Here is a 12,033-nt window from a genome sequence, read left to right as displayed (position 1 = left end):
CTGTTAGTAATATCAGCATGCAAAGCCAGAACTTTCTCTAGGAAGAGGGTGAGATAGAGGAGAACAGGTTATTTGAAACAGGGAGATTAGTGGTGATGGTATTTAATATTTAATGAGAATAAATGGTCACTTTCTTATTTGAGCCATTTCCCCCAAAAACAGCCAGAAGAGAAAGTCAGAAAGAAGTACTTCTAGAATATAGATTTCTAGCATATCAACACTTTTAAATACTGAAAGAAAAATTAACATTTACATTTTTGTATTTAGAATTCTTATTCTGCCATATGCAAAGAAAATAGTTTTGGTCTTTGAACTCTACTGAATCAGGACATTAAATGCATAGAGTTTTATGTATCTGTTGGTTGGCTTAGTGTTTGCATAGGGTTAGGGCCTGATCGTTGAGAAGTCAATAAGCTAAAGAGCCATGGGCTAGAGTTGAAAAGAGGGCAAATTGTCTTCCTAAATTTGCAGAAAGAAAAATTAGAAAAGGATAACATTATTTTTAAATGGGGGACAGATTTATAGACCTGCTACTCATGTGTGTTATACAAATGGGGCTATGCCTATGAATTCAGTAAAGGAAAAAATCTGAAATAATGGTCAGTAAACATATTACATTTAGGGAATCAATACTATGATTTAAAGTAGTATTCCCCAAAAGGAGGAAATACCACATCTCATTTTCTGGTATGAAACTCAGATTTCTGGGTTTCATCACAAAACTACTGAATCAGAATTACTGGGAAGAAGAACGGGAATTGCCAGTATAAAGATGCTCACCATGTGACTATTATCCTCATTAAAGTTTAAGAAACACTGCTAAGATCGTCCTTTTCCCAAGGAATGACCACACTCTGTCTACAATAAACTGTGTTGCTTTTTTTGTTTTGTTTTGTTTTGTTTTGTTTTTACAACCTAGAGGTTCTGTCTTATAACAGAATTAACCACCTTTCCTATTTGAAGTACTCAGAGGCATTATGAAATTCTGATGTGCTGGGCCTGTTCTATTCACCATTTCTGTGTATTTCAGAAATCAACAAGACAGAAACAGACAACTTTATAAACAATTGTAAGTGTTATATATTTTTAAAAATTGCATTAACTGAATGTAAAAAGTTAACACTGGGTCATTTAGGTTTACTTTGTAAATACTTTGTGTGATGTTATAGGGTCAGAATAAAGTTTGGTCTGTGCTCAGCTCGGGATGCTTTAACTTATCTTTGAGGCACATTTTCTTACCAAAGAATAAAAAAATTGGGAAAACTTTGGAGTGGATATATAGTTGCCTGTGACAGATGTGTAAAAAAGTGACTTGAACCATTGTTAAAGGGAGAAAAGACTCAATGTTCTTACTGCAAATATCTACAATATATTCTCACAAACATTTTCTAAAGATTATGTAAAAGCAATCTGTATGTTGGAAAATTTCAGCTACAGGCAGAAACTTATTGTTATTCTACACTAAATAAAATCTTCATGATGCTATTAATTCCATACTATAGAAATCATAGGTAACCATGGGGTTGGGATATATATTGGTAAAATTACTGAAGGCCCAGATAATATTTTCACTTATGTTTTAAAAGTACCGACTCTAGGCCTGGTATTTCCCTTTCCCTAACGCAGGGTACCCACCACCCCCCATGATCTAGAGGATACATTTAATAGGTATAAAATTAGTAGATAATATATTTATCTTAAAAGATGGAAAGAAGTACACTACTCACCAGCTTAGAATATTGGTTAATTCACAAACTTGATTAAACATGGGACCAAAGAATAATCCTGTTACCTAAATAGTGTGTATTCTTGCCACCAATATTTATTCTGAAACTCTTGTGTGCTAGTTGTGTATTAGGCAAAAGGGATATAAAATGGATGAGATATAATTCTTGCCTAAAGCAGCTCATGCTCTAATGAGACTAGATGTATGAACCTAATGTATGGATACATAATTCTAAAGCAGTAGTTCTCAAACTAGGGCAATTTTGACCCCTACAGGATCCCACTATGACATTTTGGTTATCATGACGGCAGGGGGAATGCTACTGGCATCTAATATGTATAGGCCATGGATTCTTCTAAATATCCTGTGATGCACAGCATAGCTTACCACAACAAAGAATTATCCATCTCAAGATGTCAAGGGTGCCAAGGTTAAGAAGCTCTTTTATAAGCTATATATACATATATATATGTTATATGTATACGTATTATATGTATACATATATATTATGTGTATGTACTATACACTTCTATATAGTATACATATAATATGTATATAATTAGCACTGGTAACTATTAGCATATATACATGTATATACAGACAGACATATATACATATGCATATATGTACACACACATATATAGAGATGATGATGAAGATGATGGAAGTATCATAAAAGCCATAACTAATCCAGTTTGGGGGCAGAGGAATTGTTGAGAAGGCATCCCAGAGGAGGTAATGATTGACTTAAATCTTTAAGATGAATAGTTATTAAATTAATGAATGGCTATAGTTTAAGGAGAAGTGAGAACAAGAGAAAATGCTTGATACTATTGGAGCACAAAGTACAAAAATTTGAGATAGTAACAGTTTGATACGTAAAAGCAACTGCTAAGTAAGGCATCACATCATCTCTCTTTGACAGGCTGTGGGACACGAAGGAGTAAAACTGCAAGACAGAGTCTCAGGATCGTTGGTGGGACTCAGGTAGAAGAGGGTGAATGGCCGTGGCAAGCCAGCCTGCAGTGGGATGGAATCCACCGCTGTGGAGCAACTTTAATTAATAGCACATGGCTTGTGAGTGCCGCTCACTGCTTTAGAACGTAAGTCCTGAATGACTGGCTTGTGAATGACTGGGGTAAGCAAGGTGCATTGGGACTTGGCAGGAAGGAAATACCTCATGAAGTTTGAAAGAGATGAGTTTAAAGGTTTTTATTTTTATTTATTTATTTGAGACAGAAAGAGAGATAGCATGCACACGAGAGAAAGCATGAACAGAGGGGGAGGGAGAAGCACGCTCCCGGCTCAGCCGGAGCCCAAGGTAGGGCTCAATCCCAGGACCCTGGATCCTGACCTGAGCTGAAGGCAGATGCTTAACCGACTGAGCCACCCAGGCACCCTGAAAGAGATGAGTTTAATATAAAGATAACATATACATCCCAAGAGTGGGACACTCATAAACCTTAGTAAGAGGTTTAATAGTCTGAAAATGGAAATGGCATCAAAGTACATGTAGATAAATTATCCACAATAATTTGTCAAAGGAAGCAGGAAATTTTTTAAGATTTTATTTATTTATTTATGAGACACACACACACACACACACACAGAGAGAGAGAGAGAGAGAGAGAGAGAGAGAGGCACAGACACAGGCAGAGGGAGAAGCAGGCTCCATGCAAGGGAGCCCCACATGGGACTCTATCCCTGGTCCCTAGGATCCCACCCTGGGCAGAAGGTGGCACTAGACTGCTGAGCAACCTGGGCTGCCACGGAAGTAGGAGTTTTAAATAAATTTTAAAGCCATCTTTTGACTTTGAGCTTGATGTCAAAGAGCCATACCTCTCTGCTGTATATCTATCAGAGATGGGACTAGGTGGATGGTAGGTCAGTGGGGAAATTCCACATGGCAAGAAAGAGTTAAATATGAAGAAATTTGGTAGTATTAAATTATACCACTAAGTTGACTATTCCATTCCTTGGAATACAACCTTCAACCCAATGCAAATGCAAAATGCCTATGTAAATAGGATAGTAATACTTTGTTATATTTATGTGTAGCCTTTGCAGTTTTCAGAGAAATGTGTATGTTTGTGGGTAGGGGACATGGTGCATAGAATACATTTAGTTCTTTGATTCCATATAGAATATGCTTTCCATATGTCTCTTTGAATCACTGATTCCTAGAAATGTCAAAAAGTCCTAGGATCTGGAGTGAGCAACTCAAACGCAGAGTAGCATGTATCTCCTAAAAACCATGCCGCTGTGGCATTTCTCTCTGATGTTACTCCTGAGCCTGATTCGCAGATTAGAAAGAGTTTGCTTTTATATATAGAAACTATAATTTTAAAAAGAAAACTTATATTGACACCAGCAGCCTAAATTGTTTAATATAAGTCATTACATTGGTAGAATGGTAAAGTGGAATTTATTCTTTGTACTTTTTTGTCAGGTATAATGACCCAGCCAGATGGACTGTTTCCTTTGGAGTAACAATAAAGCCTCCAAAGATGAAACAAGGCCTTCGAAGGATATTTGTCCATGAAAAATATAAGTATCCATCACATGACTATGATATTTCAGTTGCAGAGCTTTCTAGCCCTGTTCCCTACACAAATGCAGTACATAGGATTTGCCTCCCTGATGCATCCCATGAATTTCCCCCAGGCAGTGAGATGTTTGTGACAGGATTTGGAGCACTACAAAATGATGGTGAGTATCTGAAGAGCAATCAAACCACAGTGACCCAATCTGGTATTCTAAGGCATTTTCCAGCTAAGGATGGAAATGTCATTATGCCACAATATGTTGGTGGGTTGGTTATATGGACCTGGGCAAGTCAGGCCCTATTTATGGACTAAGTCATTTAAAAGACACATACATTCCTTCATTGCTTTAGGTTACTATCAGTATTACTATAGGAATGGTGCTTTGTAAGGTGTCTGAAAGAGTAAACATATCTGAACTCTTTACTAGGGAATAAACCACATAAGAGATTGGGGATCATTAATATGCCTAAATTGTGATGATTAGAGAATCAAAATTCCACCATTATCCCTACTGAAATTACATTCTAAGTTTTACTATAGGATGGAAGTCACTTAAACAACTTAAGGTACTCTCATAGGTGCCTAATTTTTCAGTTAAAGTAGTTAGGAAATAATTCTTTCCCCAAATATGACTGTAACTGAAAGCAAAATACATATCCTATATTGCCGTCTCATCCAATAATTATGAAAGATTTTCTTTTTTTAATTATAAATTTATTTTTTCTTGGTGTTCAATTTGCCAACATACAGAATAACACCCAGTGCTCATCCCGTCAAGTGCCCACCTCAGCGCCCATCACCCAGTCACCCCCACCCCCTGCCCACCTCCCCTTCCACCACCCCTAATTCGTTTCCCAGAGTTAGGAGTCTTTCATGTTCTGTCTCCCTATGAAAGATTTTCTTGAGGTTTATAGAATATATGTATATCTACAAATATAAAGACTATTTTTTCCCTTTAGGTACCAGTCAAAATCACCTTCGGCAAGCACAGGTGGATCTCATAGATACTCAAACCTGTAATGAACCCCAATCTTACAATGGTGCCATCACTCCTAGAATGTTATGTGCGGGCTTCTTGAAAGGAAAAAGAGATGCGTGCCAGGTACATAGTTTGACTTATTAGTATGCTGCATCATTTTTTGTTCACCTTTTATTTCTAAATCATTATAGATTTATAGAAAGTTTACAGAGGGGTCTCATATATGTTCTTCACCTCCATTTCCCCAAATGTTATGTCTCACATACGTATAGTATAGTATAAAAGCTGGGAAACTGACATTGGTGCAATGTGTGCTTCTAGTTTAATGGCATTTTGTTACATGTGCAGATTTGTGTAACCATCACTGCAGCTGAGAACTATTCCATTGCCAAGAAAACCTCCTTTAGAGGACTAAGCTTCTGATACCACTCTGGCTGGGAGAGCCTTGTTACTATCACCCTTGCAGCCTCCACTGACATCATGGGGTAGAGGCCTCATTACTGTTGGTAGTGAGGAAAGCCCTGACTTTCCACTAGGTTTCCTCTGAAATCACCCTAGTGAAAGAGTTAGGCCTCATTTCCATTGAGTTATAGTCTATGCTCCCCAGCTGGGTACCACGGGAAAGAGAGGAGAGTTTCATCATTACCTGACAGAAATGAAAGTCGGTTTCCAACTCAGCCTCCTCTAACACCCAGAAGTGGTGGGGGATTGGGCCTCCTGACAGCCTGGTAGGGGTAGAAATCTAGGCTCACCATTTTGCCTTTGTCGATGGGGGTTGGGAAGGGTGCCACAGTTCTTTCTGTGTTTGGCTGGAGTAGAGAAGATATTGTCTAAAAGTTTTGTGTCTTCCATTGGTTGCCCCCTTTTTGTTTCTTTTACTGGAGAGAGAAAGGTTTTCTTGGGCTTCTTTTTCATTTGCATCTGTTGGCAGGTTGATAGATTGATGTTTTTCTAAGCTCTGTGTTCAGGATAAGTGGAGCAAAAAAGCAAATTCAGGGAGCTCACTGTTGAGTCATTTCTAAGTTTTCTAGCTCGCATCTGGCTTCTTCTAAATACCTTTCAGAGTTTTTATATTTATTGCTAAGTCCAATGTTTTAAAAATTAATTATTATCTTTTAAATTTAGCTTAAACAAAAAGTATCTATTCAATGTCTTCATCCACAATGCTGATAGAATTAAGGCCGCTACTGATTCCTTGGGTACACCCTTTAATTCTCCTATAATTTTAATTTTGTGATTTGATAGATCTTATGTTTAATGTGCACTCTTAAGCCTCAAATTAGTTTTTGAAATTACATGTTATTCTGTATGTTTTCCAATCTAGGTTCATACAGTGGTATATCATTCATCTCTAAGAATTTTTTTTGGCGACTTTTCATGTTTTTTTTCTTCCTCGCATACATACTGCACCTGTTTTTTGCTTTCACTGGCTTTATTTCCCTTAATCCGTGACTGATTTCACCATTGTCCTTTCCCAACTTTTACCTCTGGGTCAGTCAATTCAGCATTGTTCAATACGCTACATTAAACTCTTTCACCCACTTGACCTTTCTCCAGACGAACACTGAAGATTAGACTTAATTCATTGCATTTCTTTGTCTGCTCTGATGCCCAGATTATTCTTCCCTGAAGGAAGACATGGAACAGTATAGACTGGTTCCATTACAAAATTCTACAGAAAATTCAAGTTGATTCTGTGAATAAAAATACTAAAATAAAACCAATTTCATAAAAGATTCACTTGAAAATACACCTATAATCTTCATTATTTGCAGATTCTTTTTTTAAAAATTTTATTTATTTATTCATGAGAGACACACAGAGAATGACAGAGACATAGGCAGAGGGAGAAGCAGGCTCTTCGCAGGGAGCCTGATGCGGGACTCGTTCCTTGGCCTGGGATCCCAGCCTTAGCCAAAGGCAGATTCAACCACTGAGCCACCCAGGAGTCCCTATTTGCAGATTCTGTACTTACAAATTCACGTATTTGCTAAAACTTGTTTGTAAATCCCAAATCAGTCATCAAGGCACTTTTGTGATCATTCAGGAACACATGCAGAGTGGCAAAAATTTTTAGTGACCCAATGTGCATGTTCCCACCTGAGGTCAAAAAAAGAGATGCTCTGCCTTCTTGTTTCAGCTTTCATACCATACACTTGTGTCCTCTTTTTTGGTCTTTTTAATGCCATATTTTCCACATTTTTGTGCTTTTTGTTGGTGACTTTGCTGTTTAAATAGTCTCCAAGTGTAGTGATGCAGTAAGGTACAAGAAGACTGTGATATGTCATATGGAGAAAATATATGTGTTAGGTAAGCTTCACTCGGGCATGAGTTACAGTGCTGTTGGCTATGAGTTCAACATTAATGAGTTAATAACAGATCTTAAGTAATGTACCTTTATATAGGAACATATATAAAATATAGCTATGTATTGATCAGTTGATAAAATATGAATAGAGGCTTATGGAAATCTAACCCTTTATATCCCCCAGGAATGATGATTCAGTATTCACTAATTCAGGGTTTGAGGCAACTCCATAAAAAATAACTGCTGTGAAAGCAAGAATCAATTGTATTTTATTTGGTTTCTTAACAGTCAGAATCATAGTTTAGCTATTCTAGATCTTCTCTTATCTTGATCTCTTTCATCCTACTTGCCACTTGTGATTTTGCATTTGTGATAATCATTTATGATCTTCTTTCAAATATCTCAGCTCTTATTTATGGTAAATTTCAAATGTCATAATAATTTCATCTGCAAATATGTTCTCTACTCTATAGTACTACTTCAATGATGGTATTAGATGTGAATGTTCCTTATAAATTTGAGGAATTAAAGAGAAGGAACCAACTTTAACTCTGTGATTATAAAACCCTGCTTTCCTATCTCTGGACACCAATTTTTTCCTATCTCTCGGACAAGTCCCCCCCCCCCCCCCATTTTATGTCTAGTGTCCACCATTTTTGAACTTGACCAGTTCCATATATTTTAAAATCTCAAAAATCATTATTAACATCATATGCAAAAGTCTTTACTTGGATTTCCTACTTTCTCACCTCAGTGCCATTTGGCTACCTCCTCTTTCTAAAATATGATTCTTCTTTGGGTTCTATGATCCTCAAATATGTTGCTTTCCTCTCCTATTTCTCCCACCACTCATTTCTGGTTCCTTATTTTGGTTTATTTGTTCGTTTGTTTGTTTACTTATTTAATTTTTCATGAGACACCCCAATCTTACAATGGTGCCATCACTGAGGGGCCGAGACACAGGCAGAGAGAGAAGCAGGCTCTCTTAAGGGAGGCCGATGTGGGACTTGATCCTAGGACTCCCAGGTACCTGAGCTGAAGGCAGATGCTCAACCACTGAGCCAGTCAATGCCCCTGGTTCCTTATTTTGGTATCTCCTTCTTTCCCTTTCTTTAAGACTCACTATCCATCAGGACTTATAGATCTTGGATGAAATTTTTCTCCATTCTCCAAATACTAAACTATCTTTTCTCTGAATTCAGCTGTCCCTTTAATAACTTCCAGATCTGTATAATCAGAATTAACCTCTTGCCAAATTCAGTCTCACATTTCTACCTACTCCAAAACTATTTTCCTTCATATGTTTAAATTTTTAGCAGAAGACTAAAAATTGTACATGTGCCATCCAAACTTAACAAGGCATCATGAAACATTGTAGGCATACATTGAAGATATTGTGGGTTCCAGACTACCACAATAAAGCAAGTCAACTAAATTTTTTGTTTTCCTAATCCATATAAAAGTCATGTTTACACCAGGCTGTAATGTATTAAGTGTGCAATAAGCACTATGTCTAAAATAACCAATGCACACATGTAATTTAAAACTACTTTATTGCTGGGACCCTTGGGTGGCTCAGTGGTTGAGTGTCTGCCTTCAGCTCAGGGCATGATTCCGGGGTCCTGGGATCAAGTCCCACATCAGGCTCCCCACAGGGCATCTGCTTCTCCCTCTGCCTGTGTCTCTGCCCCTCTCTCTGTGTCTCTCATGAGTAAATAAATAAAATCTTTAAAAATAAATAAGTAAGTAAGTAAGTAAATAAATAAATAAAAATACTTTATTGCTAAAAGTTGCTAATCATCACCTGAGCATTCAATGAGTTGTAATCTTTTTGCTCTCCGAGGATATTATCTCAGTGTTGATGGCTGTTGGGTAGTGGTTGCTGAAGTTTGGGGTGGCTGAGGCAATTTCTTAAAATAAGACAATAATGTAGTTTACCACATAGATGAACTTTTCTTTTCATGAATGATTTCTCTATAGCATGCGATGCTGTTTGATAGCATTCTATCCACAGTAGAACTTCTTTCAAATTGGAGTAAATCGTTTCAGACTCTGCCACTGCTTTACCAACCAAGTTTATTTAATATGCTACGGCCTTCGTTGTAATTTTAACAATCTTCTTCACAACATCTTCACCAGAAGTAGATTCCATCTCAAGAAACCACTTTCTTTGTTCATCCATAAGAGGAAATTCCTTGTCCATTAGTTTTATCATGAGATTGCAGCAATTTAGTCCCATCTTCAAGCTCCACTTCTAATTCAAGATCTTTTACTATTTGCACCACATCTGCAGTGACTTCATCCACTGAGATCTCAAATCCCAAAGTCATTCAGAAGGGTTGAAATTTTGACCTCTTCTCATGAATAACAAATGTCCTTAGAGGCATCTAGAATGGTGAATTCTTTCTTGAAGATTTTTAATTTACTTTGCTCAGAATCATCACAGGAATCGCTATCCATGGCAGCTATAGCTTTACAAAATGTATTTCTTAAATAATAAGACTTGAAAGTCAAAATTACTAAACCCATATATTAGCAGGCATGAAAACAACTCATTTGCATCTTTCAATTAAATAGATTTAAATTTTGTTATCTCTTGAATCTTCTGTTTCTTTGTCCTAATCTACTTCTGCCTTCGTATGGGCTTGAGTTTCAATTATCAAAATGATTTATTTGTATGGTACCCGAGGGCAAGGCCCATATATTCACACTCTTTTTACATCTCCTACGACTTTGAGGGTATTGGTCAACATTTGTTGGCTAACTGATTTTAAAATTACTGACACATTATTACAAATTCAGTTCCCATTAGTATTAATTGATATTTTTACTTGACCAAAAGAAAATACACAAGGAAGTTAATATAATGCAGGGGAAAAGAATCTGGACTTCTGAGTTAGATTGCTCTGGATTCAGATCCATTTCTGCCATTGAATAGCATATGCCATCAGGCAAATTACTTAAGTTCTGTAAGTTTTGGTTTCCTCATTGCTAAAATGGAGAAAATGAAACCTCACTCTACATTTTGTTGCCAGAATTACATGGGTTAATGGGATAATATATAATTAATTAAGGTCTCCATAAAGTACTGAATATGTAATGGATGATGAGTAATAGAGACCCCAAGATTTTTTTTTTAAGATTTTCTTTATTTATTCATGAGAGACACACACACACACACACACACACACACACAGAGGCAGAGACACAGGTGGAGGGAGAAGTAGGCTCCATGCAGGGAGCCCGATGTGGGGCTTGATACCGGGTCTCCAGGATCACGACCTGAGCCAAAGGTAGAAGCTCAACCGCTGAGCCCCCCAGGCACACAGAGACCCCAAGATTTTGAGGAAAGATCAGCCTGTGCCTTGTCTTTATGAGCTATATAAAGAAACAGCCTTCCAGAGTTCACAAGGCATAAACAACTGGAATTTGTAGTTTTAAATATGTATTTACTAAATTCTGTTTTATGCCAGGTTCTATGCTAAGCACTTTATACTTACTGTCTTAAATAATCTTCAAAATTATCCTCTGGGGGTAGGTATCATTAGAAGCATTACGAATATGTAAATTAAAGGTCTCAGCCTGCTGGAAGAGCCAGATTTGAGATTTAAATCCAGGTGTCTGACTCTAGTGTCTGCCTTTTATCAGTAATAGACTCTACCCTTCTTCTGGGAGCTATGTCACACTGATAAAGCCTATAAGGAATTATCTTTTCAGATGTACTGGATAAGAGTACTGTTCTCCAAAGAGATGGTGCCTTTAATCTCAGTGTATTGACCCCCAAATGTAAGCCAGTACTCTAGGTAGTGGACCCTCCTTATGTGAATTACTGACACGGGGTATCGCTTTTGCATTTGAGCACACTGGAAACTTTAGAAAACCGTCCCTTTCATTAAACTCAAGCTAGAAAAAGAAAAAAAAAATACTGCAGTAATGAACTGAATTATTAATTACTAATCTCTCTCTTCTCTTGTAGGGTGACTCCGGAGGACCACTTGTTAGTCCAGATGCTAGAGATATCTGGTATCTTGCTGGAATAGTGAGCTGGGGAGATGAATGTGGGCAACCTAATAAGCCAGGTGTTTATACTAGAGTGACTGCTTTCCGGGACTGGATCCATTCCAAAACTGGTATCTAAGAGAAAAACTTAGCAGAATGGAACTTATTTTTTAAGTGTGGGCCATTCTCAGAGATACAGAATTGCAGAAGTCTTTGCATCAAAAGTTTGGCTAATTGACATAAATTTCTTATGCATATATACAATTTGAAGTGATTCCGTCTTTGATTTACCCAGCTTCTCTCATTTTAGGAAGTCTCCATTTTCAAGATGTAGGACAGAGTAAAAGGAAGGGTAAAAAGGAAAGAATTACATTTTTATGTACAGAAAAATATTAGGAGTTTTTTTTTCTTAATGGAATGAGGAAAACAATCCCATTCAGGATGACAAGTCAAGCAAACAGACCCCAGAATACCA

At 37.2% G+C, this 12,033-nt stretch overlaps 1 protein-coding gene across 1 annotated transcript in view; it reads left to right on the top strand.

Moving 5' to 3' along the window:
- LOC121474081 (transmembrane protease serine 11E-like) overlaps positions 1 to 11,833 on the top strand; it is a 34,704-nt gene extending 22,871 nt beyond the window's left edge. Inside the window, exons 6-10 of the mRNA XM_041726887.1 lie at positions 1,031 to 1,069; positions 2,652 to 2,829; positions 4,176 to 4,435; positions 5,232 to 5,374; positions 11,536 to 11,833. Coding sequence (XP_041582821.1) covers positions 1,031 to 1,069; positions 2,652 to 2,829; positions 4,176 to 4,435; positions 5,232 to 5,374; positions 11,536 to 11,697 — 782 coding nt within the window. The 3' untranslated portion in view covers positions 11,698 to 11,833. The remainder of the gene's footprint in view (positions 1 to 1,030; positions 1,070 to 2,651; positions 2,830 to 4,175; positions 4,436 to 5,231; positions 5,375 to 11,535) is intronic.
- The last annotated feature ends 200 nt before the right edge of the window (positions 11,834 to 12,033 follow it).

This window comes from Vulpes lagopus, chromosome 12 (genome assembly GCF_018345385.1).
Source record: "Vulpes lagopus strain Blue_001 chromosome 12, ASM1834538v1, whole genome shotgun sequence".
Lineage (NCBI taxonomy): Eukaryota > Metazoa > Chordata > Mammalia > Carnivora > Canidae > Vulpes > Vulpes lagopus.
The sequence above is the reverse complement of the archived record's forward strand: the minus strand, read 5'-3'. Positions and strand labels throughout refer to the sequence as shown.